This window comes from Cherax quadricarinatus, chromosome 1, assembly GCF_038502225.1.
Source record: "Cherax quadricarinatus isolate ZL_2023a chromosome 1, ASM3850222v1, whole genome shotgun sequence".
Classification (NCBI taxonomy): Eukaryota; Metazoa; Arthropoda; class Malacostraca; order Decapoda; family Parastacidae; genus Cherax; species Cherax quadricarinatus.
In genome coordinates this window covers 39,351,472-39,376,599 of record NC_091292.1, presented here as the reverse complement: position 1 = coordinate 39,376,599, position 25,128 = coordinate 39,351,472, and the positions used below count along the sequence as shown (strand labels likewise).

Below are 25,128 nucleotides of genomic sequence, written 5' to 3'. Positions count from 1 at the left end.
TAACATTTTTAATACAGCTTAGAATAATAAAAAATATAACAGCACACCGACCAAAATTTTAAAAAGTTGAAAGATTTTTTTCAACTATATATTTTTCACATACACTATAGGCATTTTTTTATATATAGAATTTGCCATAAAGTTTACCTGTCATGGGCGGTAAGACAACGATGGTTCAGTATATAACATGAAGTTACCAGTAGTGAACCACACCCTAGGTGCAACACATGAAGTTATCAGTAGTGAACCCCACCCTAGGTGCAAAACATGAAGTTACCAGTAGTGAACCACACCCTAGGTGCAATGCATGAAGCTACTAGTAGTGAACCACACCCTAGTTGCAAAACATGACACTACCAGTAGTGAACCACACCCTAGGTGCAACGCATGATGCTACCAGTAGTGAACCACACCCTAGGTGCAACACATGAAGTTATCAGTAGCGAACCACGCCTTAGGCGCAACACACGAAGTTACCAGTAGTGAACCACACCCTAGGTGCAATGCATGAAGCTACCAGTAGTGAACCACACCCTAGTTGCAACACATGACGCTACCAGTAGTGAACCACACCCTAGGTGCAATGCATGACGCTACCAGTAGTGAACCACACCCTAGGTGCAACACATGAAGCTACAGTACAACATACCTGTGGGACATGTAAAAAAATCCTTGGAAGAAAATCCTGGATCACATGCAACCTGTGCTTTTCCCAGCATCATATCTCTTGTGCAAGAATAAACACTGCCTCAAAAAAAAAAGACATCGAACTAGCAAGGTGCTTCTGGTTGCGCAATAAAGATATAGAATATATGGACAGGTGTCAGGAAGGTACTAAGGAGGGTAATAAATAATAAAAATAAGCAAGAAAATAAAGATGAACTCTTGGACAATCTACCCAAGATATTTAAAACATGGAAGGAAGAGATAGGAGGAGTGAACCAAAAAATGCAGAATGCCCATACCACAACAGATGACTCAAAATTAAATAGTCATACACTGGAAAAGAAATAGAGGAAACAAAAACATCAGCTAGCCCAACCCCCACCCATAGTGCTAACCCAGACCCATCCCTCAGCCCTAGCACTACTGCCCACAGTGCTGGTGCTGACCCAGACTTAGCCCCCAGCCCTAGTGTTGACTCAGACTTAGCCCCCAGCCTTAGTACCAGTCCAGATTCTGCTAGGGACTCAACCACAGTCACCACTAAAACCTTAAATATACAACCATCATAGCCCACATTACAGATGTAATGCAGGAGTCTTCTTCTTTTTCTGGGGAAAGTGCTAGTTCCCAGGAAGCAAGAGAGGGTGGCTCTGGCTCAGTTACTGAGGACTGTAGTGCAGTCCTAGGAACTGTACAAATTGGGAACACACCTATCACAAATTCTACCCAACCAAAAGTAAAATGGTGAAAATTCTATGTTTGGGGCATCTGTAAGCATGGAATATCAGGAAAAACAAATGGTACATGCAGTTTTGAGCATCCCAAAAAATGTCATGACCTCTTGTCTAATGGAGTGTGTTGTTCTACCTCCTGCAAATTCTTTCACCCAAAAATGTGCCACACTTCGGTCCTCCAAAAACAGTGCTACAACATCAACTGCCCTGCATACCATCTAAAAGGAACCAGGAGGTACAGACCTCATAAGACAAGCACTAGTAGTTATGACAACCCCACTCCAAGTGAAATGAAGAAAAAATGGAAGGAAATAAAAAAATATAGTCCACCACCTTGGAGCCTTGTTGAAAGGATCAACTTCCTGGCAGCTGAAGTATGTTCAAGGTATATTCCGTTAAGACAGAAGAAGAAAAGCAAACTGGAGAGAGAAAGATGCTCCCCCTACAGAAGACGACGTAGAATCACCAAGCTCCTCAAGAACACGAGATTATCTGATACACAGAAGGAAGCGCTGACCAGGAAAGTGGAAAGTACTGAGCTTAAGTTAAAGGATTCATACAGGATCCAGGAGAGACAGGAGATAAAAGTGATTAGTGAAATTGAAAGAAATTCAAAATATTTCTTTTCATATACAAAAAAACAAGGTAAATACCACATCTAGTATTGGGTCCCTGCTCAAAATAGATGGGACTTACACAGATGACCAGATGACAACAAAGAAATGAGTGATATACTGAAATCACAATACGACTCTGTGTTTAGCAAGCCACTAATTAGTCTAAAGATTGACACTCCAAATGATGTTTTCATGAATAAGCCTCAAAGCTCAATTGATGTATGCCAAATCTCTGATATTACCATAACTCCCATTGACTCTGAGAAAGCCACTAACAACATGCCCATGCACTCAGCCCCAAGCCCAGACTCGTGCAACTCTGTGTTCATTGAGAACTGCAAGAAACCCCTCTTGCATGCTATAAGTATACTATGGAGCAGGAGCTTAGACATCGGTGAAATTCCACTATCACTAAAAACAACGGATATACCCCCACTCCATAAACGTGGCAGCAAAGCATTAGCTAAGAACTATAGATCAACAGCTCTAATGTTCTGCATCATAAAAATCTTTGAAATAGTGCTAAGAAGCATGATTGCAAACCACTTGGATTCCCAATAACTGCACAATCCAGGGCAACATGGGTTCAGAGCAGGTTGCTCCTACCTCTCACAACTACTGGATCACATCTTGGATGCACTGGAAGAAAAACAGAATGCAGACAAAATGTACAAAGACTTTGCAAGAGCCTTTGATAAGTGTGATCATGGTGTAATAGTGCAAAAAATACATGCTGAAGAAATAACTGGCAAAGTGGGAAGATAAATCTTCAACTTTCTAATCAATCGAATACAAAAAGTAGTGGTAAACAGAGTTAAATCAGAAACTTCCATAGTGAAAAGCTTCTGTTCCTCACCCTCATATCAGACATAGACAGAGGTGTAATCCACAGCACTGTGTCATCCTCTGCAGATGATACTAGGATCTGCATGAGACTATCATCTATTGAGGACATGGTTAATCTTCAAAAAGATATAAACCAAGTTTTCCAGTGGGTAATGGAAACAATATATTGTTCAATGAAGACAAATTCCAACTACTCCATTATGGAAAACTGGAGGAGATAATAACTAGAACTGAGTATACTACAAACTCTGATCATACAACTGAATGAAAAAATAATTTGAGGGACCTGGGAGTAGTAATGTCTGAGGATCTCACTTTCAAGGATCACAACAGTGCCATAATTACAAGTGCAAAGAAAATGATAGGATGGATAATGAGAACATTCAAATCAAGACATGCCAAGCCAATGATGATCCTTTTCAAATCACTTGTTCTCTCTAGACTGGAATACTAGACAGTTGCTCTTTGCTGATGACACTGTGCTCTTGGGAGATTCTGAAGAGAAGTTGCAGAGATTGGTGGATGAATTTGGTAGGGTGTGCAAAAGAAGAAAATTAAAAGTGAATACAGGAAAGAGTAAGGTTATGAGGATAACAAAAATATTAGGTGATGAAAGATTGGATATCAGATTGGAGGGAGAGAGTATGGAGGAGGTGAATGTATTCAGATATTTGGGAGTGGACGTGTCAGCGGATGGGTCTATGAAGGATGAGGTGAATCATAGAATTGATGAGGGGAAAAGGGTGAGTGGTGCACTTAGGAGTCTGTGGAGACAAAGAACTTTGTCCTTGGAGGCAAAGAGGGGAATGTATGAGAGTATAGTTTTACCAACACTCTTATATGGGTGTGAAGCATGGGTGATAAATGTTGCAGCGAGGATAAGGCTGGAGGCAGTGGAGATGTCATGCCTGAGGGCAATGTGTGGTGTGAATATAATGCAGAGAATTCGTAGTTTGGAAGTTAGGAGGAGGTGCGGGATTACCAAAACTGTTGTCCAGAGGGCTGAGGAAGGGTTGTTGAGGTGGTTCGGACATGTAGAGAGAATGGAGCGAAACAGAATGACTTCAAGAGTGTATCAGTCTGTAGTGGAAGGAAGGCGGGGTAGGGGTCGGCCTAGGAAAGGTTGGAGGGAGGGGGTAAAGGAGGTTTTGTGTGCGAGGGGCTTGGACTTCCAGCAGGCGTGCGTGAGCGTGTTTGATAGGAGTGAATGGAGACAAATGGTTTTTAATACTTGACGTGCTGTTGGAGTGTGAGCAAAGTAACATTTATGAAGGGGTTCAGGGAAACCGGCAGGCTGGACTTGAGTCCTGGAGATGGGAAGTACAGTGCCTGCACTCTGAAGGAGGGGTGTTAAAGTTGCAGTTTAAAAACTGTAGTGTAAAGCACCCTTCTGGCAAGACAGTGATGGAGTGAATGATGGTGAAAGTTATTCTTTTTCCGGCCACCCTGCCTTGGTGGGAATCGGTCAGTGTGATAATGAATAAAAAAAATAATTAACATTTCCATTCAAAGCAGGTGAAATTGCAGATCTAGAGAATGTACAGAGAACCGTCACTGCACATATAAGTTCCATCAAACACTTAACTACTGGGAACACTTGGAAGCACTTGACTTGTACTCACTGGAATGCAGATGAGAGAGATATATCATAAAATACACTTGGAAAAATCCTAAAGAAATGGTCCCAAATCTGCACAAAGAAATCACTCCCTACAAAAGCAAAAGACTAGGCAGGCAGTACAAAATACCCCTAATGAAAAGTAGGGATGCCATTTGTACACTAAGAGAAAATACAATAAGTGTCCAGGGCCAAAGACTGCTCAACAGCCTCCCACCATGCATAAGGGGAATTACCAATAGACCTCTGGATGCCTTCAAGATCCTGGCTACCTTCAAGACCCCTGGTTGCCTTCAAGATCCCTGGCTGCCTTCAAGACCCCTGGCTGTCTTCAAGATCCCTGGCTGCCTTTGTGCAATACATGAAGCTACCAGGATTAACCACATCCTAGGTGCAACACATGAAGCTACCAGGATGAACCACATCCTAGGTGCAACACATGAAGCTACCAGGTTGAACCACACTCTAGGTGCAACACATGAAGCTACCAGGATGAATCACACCCTAGGTGCAACATATGAAGATACCAGGATGAACCACACCCTAGGTGCAACACATGAAGCTACCAGAATGAATCACACCCTAGGTGCACCACATGAAGTTATCAGGATGAACCAAACCCTAGGTGCAGGAAATGAAGTTACCAGGATGAACCACACCCCAGGTGCAACACATATGTTACCAGGATGAACCACACCCTAGGTGCAACACATGAAGCTACCAGAATGAATCGCACCCTAGGTGCAACACATGAAGTTATCAGGATGAACCAAACCCTAGGTGCAGGAAATGAAGTTACCAGGATGAACCACACCCCAGGTGCAACACATGAAATTACCAGGATGAACCACACCCTAGGTGCAACACATGAAGCTACCAGGATGAACCACACCCTAGGTGCAACACATGAAGCTACCAGGATGAACCACACCCTAGGTGCAATACATGAAGCTACCAGGATAAACCACACCCTAGGTGCAACACATGAAGCTACCAGGATGAACCACACCCTAGGTGCAACACATGAAGCTACCAGGATGAACCACACCCTGGGTGCAACACATGAAGCTACCAGGATGAACCACACCCTAGGTGCAACACAATTTTATTATTAATTACACTCAACTATTATATTCCTTCGTACAACCACATGCCAAAATAATTTTTTTATTATTATTATTATTATTATTATTTTATTTTATTATCACACTGGCTGATTCCCACCAAGGCAGGGTGGCCCGAAAAAGAAAAACTTTCACCATCATTCACTCTATCACTGTCTTGACAGAAGGGTGCTTTACACTACAGTTTTTAAACTGCAACATTAACACCCCTCCTTCAGAGTGCAGGCACTGTACTTCCCATCTCCAGGACTCAAGTCCGGCCTGCCGGTTTCCCTGAATCCCTTCATAAATGTTACTTTGCTCACACTCCAACAGCACGTCAAGTATTAAAAACCATTTGTCTCCAGTCACTCCTATCAAACACGCTCACGCATGCCTGCTGGAAGTCCAAGCCCCTTGCACACAAAACCTCCTTTACCCCCTCCCTCCAACCTTTCCTAGGCCGACCCCTACCCCGCCTTCCTTCCACTACAGACTGATACACTCTTGAAGTCATTCTGTTTCGCTCCATTCTCTCTACATGTCCGAACCACCTCAACAACCCTTCCTCAGCCCTCTGGACAACAGTTTTGGTAATCCCGCACCTCCTCTAACTTCCAAACTACGAATTCTCTGCATTATATTCACACCACACATTGCTCTCAGACATGACATCTCCACTGCCTCCAGCCTTCTCCTCGCTGCAACATTCATCACCCACACTTCACACCCATATAAGAGCATTGGTAAAACTATACTCTCATACATTCCCCTCTTTGCCTCCAAGGACAAAGTTCTTTGTCTCCACAGACTCCTAAGTGCACCACTCACTCTTTTTCCTTCATCAATTCTATGATTCACCTCATCTTTAATAGACCCATCCGCTGACACGTCCACTCCCAAATATCTGAATACGTTCACCTCCTCCATACTCTCTCCCTCCAATCTGATATCCAATCTTTCATCACCTAATCTTTTTGTTATCCTCATAACCTTACTCTTTCCTGTATTCACCTTTAATTTTCTTCTTTTGCACACCCTACCAAATTCATCCACCAATCTCTGCAACTTCTCTTCAGAATCTCCCAAGAGCACAGTGTCATCAGCAAAGAGCAGCTGTGACAACTCCCACTTTGTGTGTGATTCTTTATCTTTTAACTCCACGCCTCTTGCCAAGACCCTCGCATTTACTTCTCTTACAACCCCATCTATAAATATATTAACCACGGTGACATCACACATCCTCGTCTAAGGCCTACTTTTATTGGGAAAAAATTTCCCTCTTTCCTACATACTCTAACTTGAGCCTCACTATCCTCGTAAAAACTCTTCACTGCTTTCAGTAACCTACCTCCTACACCATACACTTGCAACATTAATATTCTCTTTTCTCCTTCCATAACTGATCATTTAACATTACTGCTATCCCTTCCTTTGCTCTAACTCTCTGATACTCCAGATTTAATCCCATTTATTCCCCCCACTGAAACTCTCCTACCCCCTTCAGCTTTGTTTCGCTTAGGGCCAGGACATCCAACTTCTTTTCATTCATAACATCAGCAATCATCTGTTTCTTGTCATCCGCACTACATCCACGCACATTTAAGCATCCCAGGAGAAGGGGTTACTAGCCCATTGCTCCCGGCATTTTAGTCGCCTCATACGACACGCATGGCTTACGGAGGAAAGATTCTTTTCCACTTCCCCATTTACAATAGAAGAAATAAAGAAGAACAATTAAATTATTAAACGTAATAAAAACCTGAAAAACCATAATATTAATAATTTTCAAAATTTTTTAAATAAACAAGAAGTTAACAAAATATAGGTGTCACGTGCAATTTTGACCATCCCAGAAAATGCCAGACCCACATGATAGCAGGAGAATGCAGCTCTCCTTCCTGTAATTTTTTTCACCCTGAAATGTGTCACTCTTCAGTCCAGGAAAGACAATACTACAATCTATATTGTCAGGTGCACCACCTGAAAAGGACAAGACGATACAGATCACCCAGACTATGGGAAACAAATCAGGGGAACCAAAACCATTCCAGAAATGGAGTTTTTTTTAGTGCCAGGAATAAAAGAAAACTGACAAGAAATGACAGAAATCCTACACCGACTCAAAACACTGTTGGAGCAGAGGCATAGTCACTGGCTTCCACTACAGAACAACAGATATTAATTCCAGCAAACATAGCCCCCTCTGTGTACCATCAGTACAACAACATTTATCTTTGCAAACACACAGGGTCTAAAGCCATCAACAGATAACAAAATACCTTACATCAAGGGACTGCTCACATGAAATGTTTGCAGCTTTCACAGAGGCCCATATAAAGGATCACTTTAACAACGCAATATGGATTCCAGGCTACAGGTCAGCCATCACTAATTCAGCAATAGTAATCCGGTTCCACCAGTAATCCGGCACTAATTTCGGCTAGCATAATTTCAAATTTCTGGGGTCGTCCCACCAACCTGCCACTACTGTTTGGTGGTGCTACTTGCTGCATAAGTCATTCCAATTTCCTTTTCTCCATTTATTGTTATAACTTGCTCACTTTTAGCCCTAGCCATGGTTCCAATGAATAAAAGAAATGCTTCTTGTTGTGTAAAGCATTTACACTGTCCATTGTCCATAAAAGATAAGGTGACTTTAAAGCCACTGTTGGCTGCCATGAGCTCAGCTCACTCAGATAAGCTGTGACTGGTAAATTTGGGCCTACATATGAGGGAATAGGTCTGTGTGGTAAGTGTGCACAATATTAAAAAATCCTGCAGCACACAGTGCATAATGAGAAAAAACTGGGACTGTGTTTTTGGTGTAAAACAGCGACTTTGCAGTGTATTTTTGTATGGTTTTCATGGTTGTATTCTCTATTTTTTTTCTTTTGGTCTCACTTGATAGAAAGGAAGATATATTACAGAAATAGATATGATAATGCATATAAATGCTAGATAACAAGTTTACACTAACATATATTAAGTTAGCAACAGAAATAGGCATTAAAAGGCAATAAAAAAGAAAAATATACATACAGAACACTCATTACTTACCTTAAAATATTTGTAGTCTTAATGTAGGGTGAGATGAGTAGAATTTATTATAAGAAATCAGGTGTGGTAGGTATGGTAGCCAGCCAGGCCACCCCACCCCACCCCACCCACATGTAATACAGCCTCTCCTCAGTAAGTAACGTACTCATTTACCGACGCCTCGGACTTACGACAGGCTCTCTGATTTCCTCTATTCCTGATTTTCTCTATTCTGTTTATTTTAATATACAGTACACTACTAAATAAACATTTAAAAATATACCAGAAATGTTTTAAATGGTGCAAAGGTGACATGAAAACAATATCAAAGATGGTTGACACAAACCCACTACCATTATATTATGCCCCTCACTTAGCGACGAATTCATTTAACGACACGGTCTTAGGACTGGAATTCCGTTGTTAAGTGAGGAGAGATTGTATACTATGACATTTAAAGCATCCCAGAGCAATAAAATGTATATAAAGTTCACTCATTACTTACCTCAAGGTATTTGTAGTCTTAATGTAGGGTGAAAGATGAGTAAACAAGATAAAATGAATAAATGAGTGAGAGAGAGAGGAGAGAGAGAGAGAGAATGAGTAAGTGAGAGAGGACAGAGATGCGGGGTATGTAAACAAACAGAAGAATGAGTCTGGTTTTGGTTCATACATGTTTGTATTATACAATAATACAAACACTTTTCCTTTTATATCCATGGGGAAGTGGAATAAGAATCTTTCCTCCGAAAGCCATGTGTGTTGTAAAAGTCAACTAAAATGCCGGGAACAATGGGCTAGTAACCCCTTTTCCTGTAAAGATTACTAAAAAGAATAATAAGAAGAAAATTGTCAAAGTGGGAAGTCTGAATGTGCGTGGATGTTGTGCAAATGATAAGAAAGAGATGATTGTGGATGTTATGAATGAGAAGAAGCTGGATGTCCTGGCTTTAAGTGAAACAAAGCTGAAGGGGGTGGGAGAGTTTCAATGGAGAGGAATAAATGGGATTAGGTCAGGGGTTTCAAATAGAGTTAGAGCTAAAGAAGGAGTAGCAATAATGTTGAAGGATAAGCTATGGCAGGAAAAGAGGGACTATAAATGTATTAATTCAAGGATTATGAGGAGTAAAATAAAGATTGGATGTGAAAAGTGGGTTATAGTAAGCGTGTATGCACCTGGAGAAGAAAGAAGTGTAGAGGAGAGAGAGAGAGAGAGATTTTGGGAAATGTTGAGTGAATGCATGGGGAGTTTTGAATCAAGTGTGAGAGTAATGGTGGTTGGGGATTTCAATGCTAAAGTGGGTAAAAATGTTATGGAGGGAGTAGTAGGCAAATTTGGGGTGCCTGGGGTAAATGTAAATGGGGAGCCTTTAATTGAGCTATGTGTAGAAAGAGATTTGGTAATAAGTAATACATATTTTATGAAAAAGAGGATAAATAAATATACAAGGTATGATGTAGCAGGTAATGAAAGTAGTTTGTTAGATTATGTATTGGTGGATAAAAGGTTGATGGGTAGGCTCCAGGATGTACATGTTTATAGAGGGGCAACTGATATATCGGATCATTATTTAGTTGTAGCTACAGTTAGAGTAAGAGGTAGATGAGAAAAGAGGAAGGTGGCAACAACAAGTAAGAGGGAGGTGAAAGTGTATAAACTAAGGGAGGAGGAAGTTCGGGGGAGATATAAGCGACTGTTGGCAGAAAGGTGATCTAGTGCAAAGGTGAGTAGTGGGGGGGTTGAAGAGGGTTGGAATAGTTTTAAAAATGCAGTATTAGAATATGGGGCAGAAGTTTGTGTTTATAGGAGGGTGGGGGCAGGTGGAAAGAGGAGTGATTGGTGGATTGATGAAGTAAAGGGTGTGATAAAAGAGAAAAATTAGCTTATGAGAGGTTTTCACAAAGCAGAAGTGTTATAAGAAGAGCAGAGTATATGGAGAGTAAAAGAAAGGTGAAGAGAGTGGTGAGAGAGTGCAAAAGGAGAGCAGATGATAGAGTGGGAGAGGCAGTGTCAAGAAATTTTAATGAAAATAAGAAAAAAATTTGGAGTGAGTTAAACAAGTTAAGAAAGCCTAGGGAAAGTATGGATTTGTCAGTTAAAAACAGAGTAGGGGAGTTAGTAGATGGGGAGAGGGAGGTATTAGGTAGATGGCGAGAATATTTTGAGGAACTTTTAAATGTTGAGGAAGAAAGGGAGATGGTAATTTCATGCACTGGTCAGGGAGGTATACCATCTTTTAGGAGTGAAGAAGAGCAGAATGTAAGTGTGGGGGAGGTACGCGAGGCATTACATAGAATGAAAGGGGGTGAAGCAGCTGGAACTGATGGGATCATGACAGAAATGTTAAAAGCAGGGGGGGATATAGTGTTGGAGTGGTTGGTACTTTTGTTTAATAAATGTATGAAAGAGGGGAAGGTACCTAGGGATTGGCAGAGAGCATGTATAGTCCCTTTATATAAAGGGAAAGGGGACAAAAGAGATTGTAAAAATTATAGAGGAATAAGTTTACTGAGTATACCAGGAAAAGTGTACGGTAGGGTTATAATTGAAAGAATTAGAGGTAAGACAGAATGTAGGATTGCGGATGAGCAAGGAGGTTTCAGAGTGGGTAGGGGATGTGTAGATCAAGTGTTTACATTGAAGCATATATGTGAACAGTATTTAGATAAAGGTAGGGAAGTTTATATTGCATTTATGGATTTAGAAAAGGCATATGATAGAGTGGATAGGGGAGCAATGTGGCAGATGTTGCAAGTATATGGAATAGGTGGTAAGTTACTAAATGCTGTAAAGAGTTTTTATGAGGATAATGAGGCTCAGGTTAGGGTGTGTAGAAGAGAGGGAGACTACTTCCTGGTAAAAGTAGGTCTTAGACAGGGATGTGTAATGTCACCATGGTTGTTTAATATATTTATAGATGGGGTTGTAAAATAAGTAAATGCTAGGGTGTTCGGGAGAGGGGTGGGATTAAATTATGGGGAATCAAATTCAAAATGGGAATTAACACAGTTACTTTTTGCTGATGATACTGTGCTTATGGGAGATTCTAAAGAAAAATTGCAAAGGTTAGTGGATGAGTTTGGGAATGTGTGTAAAGGTAGAAAGTTGAAAGTGAACATAGAAAAGAGTAAGGTGATGAGGGTATCAAATGATTTAGATAAAGAAAAATTGGATATCAAATTGGGGAGGAGGAGTATGGAAGAAGTGAATGTTTTCAGATACTTGGGAGTTGACGTGTCGGCGGATGGATTTATGAAGGATGAGGTTAATCATAGAATTGATGAGGGAAAAAAGGTGAGTGGTGCATTGAGGTATATGTGGAGTCAAAAAATGTTATGTATGGAGGCAAAGAAGGGAATGTATGAAAGTATAGTAGTACCAACACTCTTATATGGGTGTGAAGCTTGGGTGGTAAATGCAGTAGCGAGGAGACAGTTGGAGGCAGTGGAGATGTCCTGTCTAAGGGCAATGTGTGGTGTAAATATTATGCAGAAAATTCAGAGTGTGGAAATTAGGAAAAGGTGTGGAGTTAATAAAAGTATTAGTAAGAGGGCAGAAGACGGGTTGTTGAGGTGGTTTGGTCATTTAGAGAGAAGGATCAAAGTAGAATGACATGGAAAGCATATAAATCTATAGGGGAAGGAAGGCGAGGTAGGGGTCATCCTCGAAAGGGTTGGAGAGAGGGGGTAAAGGAGGTTTTGTGGGCAAGGGGCTTGGACTTCCAGCAGGCGTGCGTGAGCGTGTTAGATAGGAGTGAATGAAGACGAATGGTACTTGGGACCTGACGATCTGTTGGAGTGTGAGCAGGGTAATATTTAGTGAAGGGATTCAGGGAAACCGGTTATTTTCATATAGTCGGACTTGAGTCCTGGAAATGGGAAGTACAATGCCTGCACTTTAAAGGAGGGGTTTGGGATATTGGCAGTTTGGAGGGATATGTTGTGTATCTTTATATGTATATGCTTCTAAACTATTGTATTCTGAGCACCTCTGCAAAAACAGTGATTATGTGTGAGTGTGGTGAAAGTGTTGAATGATGAAAGCATTTTCTTTTTGGGGATTTTTTTTCTTTTTTGGGTCACCCTGCCTCGGTGGGAGACGGCCGACTTGTTGAAAAAAAAAAAAAAAAAAAAAAACTTTACACTGTGTACAAGTTGTCTCTGCATTGGTACAGTAAAATAAATAAGAGCAACACTCCTATTCTCATGTAACACCATTCTTAGAAGAAATGACGCTCTGAGTGAAGGCACACGAAAGGAATAATTTTCCATTTTCCACAGTTACCCCCAGTAATATTATTGTGTACACATTTTCTTTGGTACTAAACTATAGAAAACATTATTCTTTCCAACACTCCAACAAGACAACTGGAAAAACACCTTATATTTATGTTAATTTATTCTACAGTGGGGTGTATTTATCATGTTTATATGTTGCATAGTGTGTTTATTATATAATTTTGAAAACATATCATAGATGGATTAATGAAAATGTGTATATTAATGTAATATATGACATTTAATGTGCCTCAGAGTGATTATTATTATTATTATTATTATTATTATTACTATTATTATTATTATTGATATGGCATCCTCGAGACATAAGACACTCTTACTGATTTTAATGTGTACCTGCAAGCCAGCACAGTGTGTAAGTTTATTTAGGTACAGGTACACATAAGTATAATTATCAGAGTATATACATAAAATATGAAATAACTTTAAACACTTGAAATTTTGTAAAGTTTTGAGACATAATGGAGAAATGCGGAGCTCACAGAGAATGTAAACAAACCGGGTGGGGCGGGGAGACCGTATTAGAGAGTCGGGGGAGAAGCCATATAGCGAGTTTCGGTCAAAATTTGAAATGTCTGTATTAGCAGAATGCCGTAAAGCGGGGCCCTATTGTACCTGGAAACTGAGCTCAAAGTAACGGAAATGTTAGAGTTTTGCCAATGTTCAAGAGTAAACAAATGACATCATCCAATACTCGTCCACCTGGCCAGTTTAATATGCAGTCACAAATGAGATGACATTATTTATACAATTATTACAATAATGCAGTAGTCTGCATAACAGAAAATCTTCTATTTTTTTTGTGTGAATAAAAATTCAAAATGGAAAGGAAGCGTAATATAAGAGGGGCCTAGAGATGTGACTAATAAACAGAAAAAATGTTATTTTAGTGCTGGGAATGTCTGCATTGTTTATTCTGGGCACTATTTTGAAATTGACATCTCTTGAAATTTGTGTGAAATTGGCCTAATTACTGATTTATGACCATTTTATTGGGTAGTTGAAATAGATGAATGGGTGGTTTCTTGTACTCAATCGTCAGAATAGAAGGAATACTAGCAAAATGGCTGCGAGTTTGGTAGACTGGGACAATGGAATAGGCCGAAAATAAAGCGTAAAGTGAGTGAAATCGCTGATGCATAAATAATGTCATTGGGTTAAGTGTATTCTAACCTCACCATTCTGTAAACCAGGAAAGTCCCTAATCTGGCACCCTACAGATCCTGACGATGTGGGATTAGTGACGGTCAACCTTTATAACCTATTATGACCAATTCAGATGCTACAGAGTAAACAGCAACCGGGGAGGGTGTTTTGGCATATATGTCACAGTCACTTATTTGCTCAGAGATATATACTAAACACCTCAAATGATGAAGCTGAAGTTTTGGCAGTAAAGAATGAAAACCAAAACCTTGTCACTGAGGATGTATACAAGCCTCCGGATACTACATCCCAACAATTCCAGGAACAGCTTTTCAAAATTGGTCAATGTTTGGAAAATCTTTCAACTCCTGCCCAAAACATCTTGCTACTGGAAGATTTCAACTTAAGACACCTAATGTGGAAGAGTGTAGTAAATAATGTTTTAGCAGAGATAACCCCAGGTAATAGGTTGGTAGACAGCAACCATCCAGGGAGGTACTACTGCCCTGCCAGGTGACTGTGAAACAGAAACCTGTAACTGTTTTACATGATGGTAGGATTGCTGGTGTCTATTTTCTGTCTCATAAACACGCTAGATAACAGGTATATCTTGCTACTTCTACTTACACTTAGGTCACACTACACAGGCAAGCACATGCATATATATACATACACACATCTAGTTTTTGTGCGGATGTAGTGCGGATGACAAGAAACAGATGATTGCTGATGTTATGAATGAAAAGAAGTTGGATGTCCTGGCCCTAAGCGAAACAAAGCTGAAGAGGGTAGGGGAGTTTCGGTGAGGGGAAATAAATGGGATTAAATCTGGAGTATCTGAGAGAGTTAGAGCAAAGGAAGGGGTAGCAGTAATGTTGAATGATCAGTTATGGAAGGAGAAAAGAGAATATGAATGTGTAAATTCAAGAATTATGTGGATTAAAGTAAAGGTTGGATGCGAGAAGTGGGTCATAATAAGCGTGTATGCACCTGGAGAAGAGAGGAATGCAGAGGTGAGAGAGAGATTTTGGGAGATGTTAAGTGAATGTATAGGAGCCTTTGAACCAAGTGAGAGAGTAATTGTGGTAGGGGACCTGAATGCTAAAGTAGGAGAAACTTTTAGAGAGGGTGTGGTAGGTAAGTTTGGGGTACCAGGTGTAAATGATAATGGGAGCCCTCTGATTGAACTTTGTATAGAAAGGGGTTTAGTTATAGGTAATACATATTTTAAGAAAAAGAGGATAAATAAGTATACAAGATATGATGTAGGGCGAAATGACAGTAGTTTGTTGGATTATGTACGTATTGGTAAATAAAAGACTGTTGAGTAGACTTCAGGATGTACATGTTTATAGAGGGGCCACAGATATATCAGATCACTTTCTAGTTGTAGCTACACTGAGAGTAAAAGGTAGATGGGGTACAAGGAGAATAGAAGCATCAGGGAAGAGAGAGGTGAAGGTTTATAAACTAAAAGAGGAGGCAGTTAGGGTAAGATATAAACAGCTATTGGAAGATAGATGGGCTAATGAGAGCATAGAGAATGGGGTCGAAGAGGTATGGGGTAGGTTTAAAAATGTAGTGTTAGAGTGTTCAGCAGAAGTTTGTGGTTACAGGAAAGTGGGTGCGGGAGGGAAGAGGAGCGATTGGTGGAATGATGATGTAAAGAGAGTAGTAAGGGAGAAAAAGTTAGCATATGAGAAGTTTTTACAAAGTAGAAGTAATGTAAGGAGGGAAGAGTATATGGAGAAAAAGAGAGAGGTTAAGAGAGTGGTGAAGCAATGTAAAAAGAGAGCAAATGAGAGAGTGGGTGAGATGTTATCAACAAATTTTGTTGAAAATAAGAAAAAGTTTTGGAGTGAGATTAACAAGTTAAGAAAGCCTAGAGAACAAATGGATTTGTCAGTTAAAAATAGGAGAGGAGAGTTATTAAATGGAGAGTTAGAGGTATTGGGAAGATGGAAGGAATATTTTGAGGAATTGTTAAATGTTGATGAAGATAGGGAAGCTGCGATTTCGTGTATAGGGCAAGGAGGAACAACATCTTGTAGGAGTGAGGAAGAGCCAGTTGTGAGTGTGGGGGAAGTTCGTGAGGCAGTAGGTAAAATGAAAGGGGGTAAGGCAGCCGGGATTGATGGGATAAAGATAGAAATGTTAAAAGCAGATGGGGATATAGTTTTGGAGTGGTTGGTGCAATTATTTAATAAATGTATGGAAGAGGGTAAGGTACCTAGGGATTGGCAGAGAGCATGCATAGTTCCTTTGTATAAAGGCAAAGGGGATAAAAGAGAGTGCAAAAATTATAGGGGGATAAGTCTGTTGAGTATACCTGGCAAAGTGTATGGTAGAGTTATTATTGAAAGAATTAAGAGTAAGACGGAGAATAGGATAGCAGATGAACAAGGAGGCTTTAGGAAAGGTAGGGGGTGTGTGGACCAGGTGTTTACAGTGAAACATATAAGTGAACAGTATTTAGATAAGGCTAAAGAGGTCTTTGTGGCATTTATGGATTTGGAAAAGGCGTATGACAGGGTGGATAGGGGGGCAATGTGGCAGATGTTGCAGGTGTATGGTGTAGGAGGTAGGTTACTGAAAGCAGTGAAGAGTTTTTACGAGGATAGTGAGGCTCAAGTTAGAGTATGTAGGAAAGAGGGAAATTATTTCCCAGTAAAAGTAGGCCTTAGACAAGGATGTGTGATGTCACCGTGGTTGTTTAATATATTTATAGATGGGGTTGTAAGAGAAGTAAATGCGAGGGTCTTGGCAAGAGGCGTGGAGTTAAAAGATAAAGAATCACACATAAAGTGGTAGTTGTCACAGCTGCTCTTTGCTGATGACACTGTGCTCTTGGGAGATTCTGAAGAGAAGTTGCAGAGATTGGTGGATGAATTTGGTAGGGTGTGCAAAAGAAGAAAATTGAAAGTGAATACAGGAAAGAGTAAGGTTATGAGGATAACAAAAAGATTAGGTGATGAAAGATTGGATATCAGATTGGAGGGAGAGAGTATGGAGGAGGTGAATGTATTCAGATATTTGGGAGTGGACGTGTCAGCGGATGGGTCTATGAAAGATGAGGTGAATCATAGAATTGATGAGAGGAAAAGGGTGAGTGGTGCACTTAGGAGTCTGTGGAGACAAAGAACTTTGTCCTTGGAGGCAAAGAGGGGAATGTATGAGAGTATAGTTTTACCAACGCTCTTATATGGGTGTGAAGCATGGGTGATGAATGTTGCAGCGAGGAGAAGGCTGGAGGCAGTGGAGATGTCATGTCTGAGAGCAATGTGTGGTGTGAATATAATGCAGAGAATTCGTACTTTGGAAGTTAGGAGGAGGTGCGGGATTACCAAAACTGTTGTCCAGAGGGCTGAGGAAGGGTTGTTGAGGTGGTTCGGACATGTGGAGAGAATGGAGCGAAACAGAATAACTTCAAGAGTGTATCAGTCTGTAGTGGAAGGAAGGTGGGGTAGGGGTCGGCCTAGGAAAAGTTGGAGGGAAGGGGTAAAGGAGGTTTTGTGTGTGAGGGGCTTGGACTTCCAGCAGGCATGCGTGAGCGTGTTTGATAGGAGTGAATGGAGATAAATGGTTTTTAATACTTGACGTGCTGTTGGAGTGTGAGCAAAGTAACATTTATGAAGGGGTTCAGGGAAACCGGCAGGCCGGACTTGAGTCCTGGAGATGGGAAGTACAGTGCCTGCACTCTGAAGGAGGGGTGTTTATGTTGCAGTTTAAAAACTGTAGTGTAAAGCACCCTTCTGGCAAGACAGTGATGGAGTGAATGATGGTGAAAGTTTTTCTTTTTCGGGCCACCCTGCCTTGGTGGGAATCGGTCAGTGTGATAATAAATAAAAATAAATCTAGTTTTTTCTTCTTTTTCTTAATAGCTCTTGCTCTTGTTTTTTCTCTATTGTCCATGGGAGAAGTGGAAAAGAATCTTTCCTCTGTAAGCCATGCGTGTCATATGAGGCGACTAAAATGCCAGAAGCAGTGGGCTAGTAACCCCTTCTCCTGTACACATTTACTAAAAATGAGAAGAAGAAAAACTTTATAAAACTGGGATGCTTGAATGTGCATGGATGTAAAGTGGATGATAAGAAAGAGATGATTGCTGATGTTATGAAAAGAAGTTGGATGTCCTGGCCCTAAGTGAAACAAAGCTGAAGGAGGTAGGGGAGTTTCAGTGGGGAGAAATAAATGGGATTAAGTCAGGAGTATCTGAGAGAGTTAGAGCTAAAGAAGGGGTAGCAATAATGTTCAAGGATCAATTATGGAAGGAGAAGAGGGAATATAAATGTGTAAATTCAAGGATCATATGGATTACAATAAGGGTCGGATGCGAAAAGTGGGTCATAATAAGCGTGTATGCACCAGGAGAAGAGAGGAGTGTAGAGGAGAGAGAGATTTTGGGAGATGTTAAGTGAATGTACAGGAAACTTTGAACCAAGTAAGAGAGTAATTATGGTAGGGGACCTAAATGCTGAAGTAGGAGAAACATTTAGAGAGGATGTGGTAGGTAAGTTTGGGGTGCCAGGTGTAAATGATAATGGGAGCCCTTTGATTGAACTTTGTACAGAAAGGGGTTTAGTTACAGATAATACATATTTTAAGAAAAAGAGGATAGATAAGTATACAAGACGTGATGTAGGGCGCAATGATAGTAGTTTGTTGGACTATGTATTGGTAGATAAGAGACTGTTAAGTAAACTTCAGGATGTACATGATCACTTTTTAGTTGTAGCTACAGTAAGAGTAAAAGGTGGATTGGACAAAAGGAAAATAGAAGCAACAAACAACAAATATGTGAAGGAGGAGGCAGTTAGGGTAAGATATAAACAACTATTGAAGGATAGATGGGTCAGTGAGAGAATAGGCAATGGGGTTGAAGATGTATGGGGTAGGTTTAAGAATGTAGTGTTAGTGTGTTCAGCAGAAGTTTGTGGTTACAGGAAAGTGGGTGTGGGAGGGAAGAAGAGTGATTGGTGGAATGATGATGTAAAGCGAGTAGCGAGAGAGAATAAGTTAGCATATGAGAGGTTTTTACAAAGTAGAAGTGATGCAAGGAGGGAAGAGTATATGGAGAGAAAAAGAGAGGTTAAGAGAGTGGTGAAGCAATGTAAAAAGAGAGCAACTGATTGAGTGGGTGAGATGTTATCAACAAATTTTGTTGAAAATAAGAAAAAGTTTTGGAGTGAGAGTAACAAGCTGAGGAAGCCTAGAGAACAAATGAGTTTGACAGTTAAAAATAGCAGAGGAGAGTTATTAAATAGAGAGTTAGAGGTATCAGGAAGATTGAGGGAATATTTTCAGGAATTGTTAAATGTTGATGAAGATAGGGAAGCTGAGATTTTGTGTATAGGGCAAGGAGGAATAACCATCTTGTAGGAGTGAGTAAGAGCCAGTTGTGAGTGTAGAGGAAGTTTGTGAGGCAGTGGGTAGAATGAAAGGGGGTAAGGCAGCTGGGGTTCATGGGATAAAGATAGAACTGATAAAAGCAGGAGGGAATATAGTTTTGGAGTGGTTGGTGCTATTATTTAATAAATGTATGGAAGAGGGTAAGGCACCAAGGGATTGGCAAAGAGCATGCATAGTTCCTTTGTAAAAAGGCAAAGGGGACAAAAGAGAGTGCAAAAATTATAGGGGGACAAGTCTGTTGAGTCTAGGTAGTAGGTTGGTAGACAGCAACCACCCAGGGAGGTACTACCGTCCTGCCAAGTGAGTGTAAAACGAAAGCCTGTAATTGTTTTACATGATGGTAGGATTACTGGTGTCCTTTTATTTTCTGTCTCATGAACATGCAAGATTTCAGGTACGTCTTGCTACTTCTACTTACACTTAGGTCACACTACACTGCATGTACAAGCATATATATGTATATATACACATCCCTCTGATTTTTTTTCTATTTTCTTTCTAGTTCTTGTTGTTTATTTCCTCTTATCTCCATGGGGAAGTGGAACAGAATTCTTCCTCCGTAAGCCATGCGTGTTGTAAGAGGCGACTAAAATGCCGGGAGCAAGGGGCTAGTAACCCCTTCTCCCGTATAAATTACTAAATTTAAAAAGAGAAACTTTGTTTTTCTTTTTGGGCCACCCTGCCTTGGTGGGATACGGCCAGTTTGTTGAGAGAGAGAGAGAAAAAAAAAAAAAAAAAAAAAAAAAAAAAAAAAGTCTGTCGAGTATACCTGGTAAAGTATATGGCAGAGTTATTATTGAAAGAATTAAGAGTAAGACAGAGAGTAGGATAGCAGATGAACAAGGAGGCTTTAGGAAAGGTAGGGGGTGTGTACACCAAGTGTTTACAGTGAAACATATAGGCAAACAGTATTTAGATAAGGCTAAAGAGGTTTTTGTGGCATTTATGGATTTGGAAAAGGCATATGACAGGGTGGATAGGGAGGCAATGTGGCAGATGTGGCAGATGTTGCAGGTGTATGGTGTAGGAGGTAGGTTACTGAAAGCAGTGAAGAGTTTTTACAAGGATAATGAGGCTCAGGTTAGAGTATGTAGGAGAGAGGGAGATTATTTCCCAGTAAAAGTAGGCCTTAGACAAGGATGTGATGTCACCATGGTTGTTCAATACATTTATAGATGGGGTTGTAAGAGAAGTGAATGTGAGGGTCTTGGCAAGAAGTGTGGAGTTAAAAGATACAGAATCAAACACAAAGTGGGAGTTGTCATAGTTGCTCTTTCCTAATGACACTGTGCTTTTGGGAGATTCTGAAGAGAAGTTGCAGAGGTTGGTGAATGAATTTGGTAGGGTATGAAAAAGAAGAAAATTAAAAGTGAATATAGGAAAGAGTAAGGTGATGAGAATAACAAAAAGATTAGGTGATAAAAGATTGGATATCAAATTGGAGGGAGAGAGTACAGAGGAGCTGAATGTATTCAGATATTTAGGAGTAGACATGTCAGCAGAAGAGTCTATGAAGGATGAGGTGAATCATAGAATTGATGAGGGGAAAAGGGTGAGCGGAGCACTCAGGAGTCTGTGGAGACAAAGAACTTTGTCCTTGGAAGCAAAGAAGGGAATGTATTAGAATATAGTTATACCAACGCTCCTATATGGGTGTGAAGCATGGGTGATGAATGTTGCAATGAGGAGAAGGCTGGAGGCAGTGGAGATGTCATGTCTGAAGGCAATGGTTGGTGTGAATATAATGCAGAGAATTCGTGGTTTGGAAATTAGGAGGAGATGCGGGATTACCAAAACTATTATCCAGAGGACTCAGGAGGGGTTCTTGAGGTGGTTCGGACATGCAGAGAGAATGGAACAAAATAGAATGACTTTGAGAGTGTATAAATCTATAGTAGAGGGAAGGCGGGGTAGGGGTCGGCCTAGGAAAAGTTGGAGGGAGGGGGGTAAAGGAGGTTTTCTGTGAGAGGGGCTTGGACTTCCAGCAAGCATGTGTGAGCGTATTTGACAGGACTGAATGGAGACAAATGGTTTCTAATACTTGATGTGCTGTTGGAGTATGAGCAAAGCAACATTTATGAAGGGATTCAGGGAAATCGGCAGGCCAGACTTGAGTCCTGGAGATAGAAAGTACAGTGTCTGCACTCTGAAGGAGTTGATGTTGCAGTTTTATAACTGTAGTGTAAAGCACCCCTCTGGCAAGACAGTGATGGAGTGAATGATGATGAAAGTTTTTCTTTTTCGGGCCACCCTGCCTTGGTGGGAATCGACCAATGTGTCAAAAAAAAAAAATAAAAAAAAAAACAGGAGACAGCTCAGATGAAAATTTACACACATGAGCTATTAAATCTCTGCAACAAATTCACTTTAAACCAGAAAATAATAGAGCCAACAAGACTGGAAAACACACTAGACCTCATCACCAACAATGATAATCTGATACGGAATATAACAGTATCAAAGACAATACACTCAGACCACAATATAAAAGAGGTACAGACATGTATGTGCAGGGTTCCTGATCAGCAAAAGATGACCAGTTATGATAGGGCCTTCAACAAATTCAACTTCAATAACAAAAGCATACAGTGGGATCAATTCATCCATGTCCTAAATGAAACAAGCTGGGAAGATAACCTAAACAACACAGATCCAAACCTTTGCCTAGAAAGAATTAACTCTTTGGCACTTGAGGTATGCTCAGGGCACATTCCATTAAGAAAATAAAAGAGAAGATGTAAACTAGAAAGAGAAGACACTCCTTATTCAGGCGAAGATGAAGAATTACAGAGCTGCTGAAAGGGGCCAGTATATGTGAAATACGATTAGAGGCACTGGTCAGAGAAATAGTGAATATTGAACTTAAACTTAAGGAATCATACAGGAGGCAAGAAACTCAGGAAGAACTTGAAGCCATCAAATAAATTGGAAAAAACAAAATATTTTTCTTATGCCAAATCTTAAAGCCAAAACAACATTCGATACTGAACCCCTGCTTAGATGAGATGGGACTTACACAGATAACAGCAAGGAAATGAGTAAGATACTAGAGTCCCAGTATGAGTTAGTGTTTGGTGAGCCATTAATCAGACTGAGAGTCAAAAATCTAAACAATTTTTTCATGACAGACTCAAAATTTGGTCAATTCAAAAATATCTAATATTACTCTAACACCACAAAACTTCAAAAAAGCAATAAACAACGTGGCCATGCACTCAGCCCCAAGCCCAAACTCGTGGAACTCCATGTTCATCAAGAACTGCAAGAAGCCCCTTTCACTGCCTTCAGTGTTTTATGGAGAGAGAGCATGGACACAGGGGTCATCCCACAATCACTAAAAACAACAGACATAGCCCCCCTCGACAAAGGTGGCAGTAGAGCAATTGCAAAGAATTAGAGACCTACAGCACTAATGTCCCATTTATAAAAATCTTTGAAAGGGTTCTAAGAAGCAAGATCACCACCCACCTAAATATCCATCAGTTACACAACCCAGGGCAACATGGGTTTAGAGCAGGCTGCTCCTGCCTGTCCCAACTACTGGACCATTACAACAAGGTCTTAAGAGGCACTGGAGGACAAACAACATGCAGATGTAGTGTACACAGACTTTGTGAAAGCCTTCAACATGTGCGACCATGGTGTAATAGCAGACAAAATGCATGATAAAGGGATAACAAGAAAAGTTGGTAGCTGGGTCTATAACTTCCTAACAAATAGAACATGGAGTAATAGTAAACAGAGTAAAGTTTGAGGCAGCCACACTGAAAAGCTTTGTTCCACAAAGCACAGTACTCACCCCATCCTGTTCCTCATCCTCATATCTTCATAGACTGAGATGTAAGCCAGAGCACTCTGTTTTTCTTTTTGGATGACACCCAAATTTGCATGACAGTGTCATCTATCGATGACACTGAAAGACTCCAAGCAGACATCAACCAAATCTTTACATGGGATGCAGGAAACAATATGAAGTTCAATGAAGAGAAATTTCAACTACTCAGATAGGGAAAACTCAAGGAAATTAAAAGTGTATCAGAGTATAAAACAAATTACAATCATACAATAGAATGAAAAACTAATGCAAAGAACCTGGGAGCAATAATATCAGAGGATCTCACTTACAAAGACCACAACTATGTATCTACCACATCTGCTAGGAAAACGATAGGATGGACAAGGAGAGCCTTCAAAACTAGGGATGCCATGCCCATGATGATTCTCTTCAAATCGCTTGTTCTCTCTAGGCTGGAATATTGCTGCACACTAACAGCTCCTTTCAAAGCAGGTGAAATTGCAGACCTGGAGAATGTACAGAGACCTTCCATGGCACGTATAAGTATGATAAAGCACCTAAATTACTGAGAATGGTTGAAGTCCCTAGATTTGTACTTCCTGGAATGCAGACAAGAAAGCTACGTACATGATAATATACACTTGGAAAATCCTAGAGGGACTAGTCCCAAATTTGCACATGAAAATTGCTCCCTACAAAAGCAAAAGACTCGGCAAGAGATACAACATCCCCCAGTGAAAAGCAGGGGTGCCACAAGTACACTGAGAGACAACACAATAAGTGTTCAACTGCCTTCCAACATACATAAGAGGGATTACCAATAGACCCCTGGCTGTCTTCAAGAAAGTGCTGGACAGGCACCTTTAGTCAGTACCTGACCAGCCCGGGCTGTGGTTCGTGGATCAGTTTGTGTGCAGCCAATGGTAACAGTCTGGTTGATCAGGCTCTGATCCATCATGAGGCGTGGTCACAAACTGGACTAAGGGGGCACTGATCCCTGAAACCCTCTACAGGTATACTCTACATGCATTTTTTAGGAACAGCTATATTGCTCACTTAATATATGATAGTGTAAACATGCTATCAGGCTTATATATGCATTTGAAAGTGAAAAAGACTATGTTTCACTTTAGAGCAATTTTTGGTTTACAGCAGTAGCCCGGAACTTAACCTGCTGTAGTGTATAGTAGCTGAGGAGGAGAAGGAAGGGAGTTAAGACTTACTATAAGGTACAACAAGGTTAATTCTACAGTACCGGAGGAAAGAGGTTGATGCTACAAATTATGATGCAACGTGTTTCACTATACTTACATGTGTCCACACACAAGTGGTTTTTTACATGGTTGAGAGCACGAGACATGAACGCGTCCTTGAAAGCAGCGGCCACAATTACCCACACAAGTGTGGTCACACTTCAGCACCTGACTGCAAGGTTCCTCACAGTATTCCCAAGCATCTTCTCCACTCACTGAAAAAATGAGTGACTAGTGTTAAATAAATGGAAGCACCACTGATTATCTGATGGAAGTAGGACTAAGTATGCCAGTGTCAAATATATGGGTGAGCACAGTGGCAGTCTCACCTGAAGGTTTACACAGCACCTTTTAACTGTTATTTAACCCTTTCAGGGTCCAGAGGCCAAATTTCAAAGTGTGCACCAGTGTCCAAGAATTTTCAAAAAATAATTTTGCTTTTTTCTCTTATGAAATGGTAGAGAATCTTTTTCTGAAGGTAATAAAACAAAAAGTATGAAATTTGATGGAAAATTGACGAAATTATGCTCTCACAAATTTTAATGTGACAGCGATATTTACAGCGGTGATTTTGCCGACTTTGACTCCCATTTTAGGCCAAT

General features: G+C 40.5%; 1 protein-coding gene across 2 annotated transcripts in view; it reads right to left on the bottom strand.

The window, feature by feature from the left end:
- LOC128685213 (NFX1-type zinc finger-containing protein 1-like) overlaps positions 1 to 25,128 on the bottom strand; it is a 429,985-nt gene that overhangs the window by 191,247 nt on the left and 213,610 nt on the right. For both annotated transcript variants that reach the window (XM_070080633.1, XM_070080696.1), the window contains exon 9: positions 24,585 to 24,741. In XM_070080633.1, coding sequence (XP_069936734.1) covers positions 24,585 to 24,741 — 157 coding nt within the window. The remainder of the gene's footprint in view (positions 1 to 24,584; positions 24,742 to 25,128) is intronic.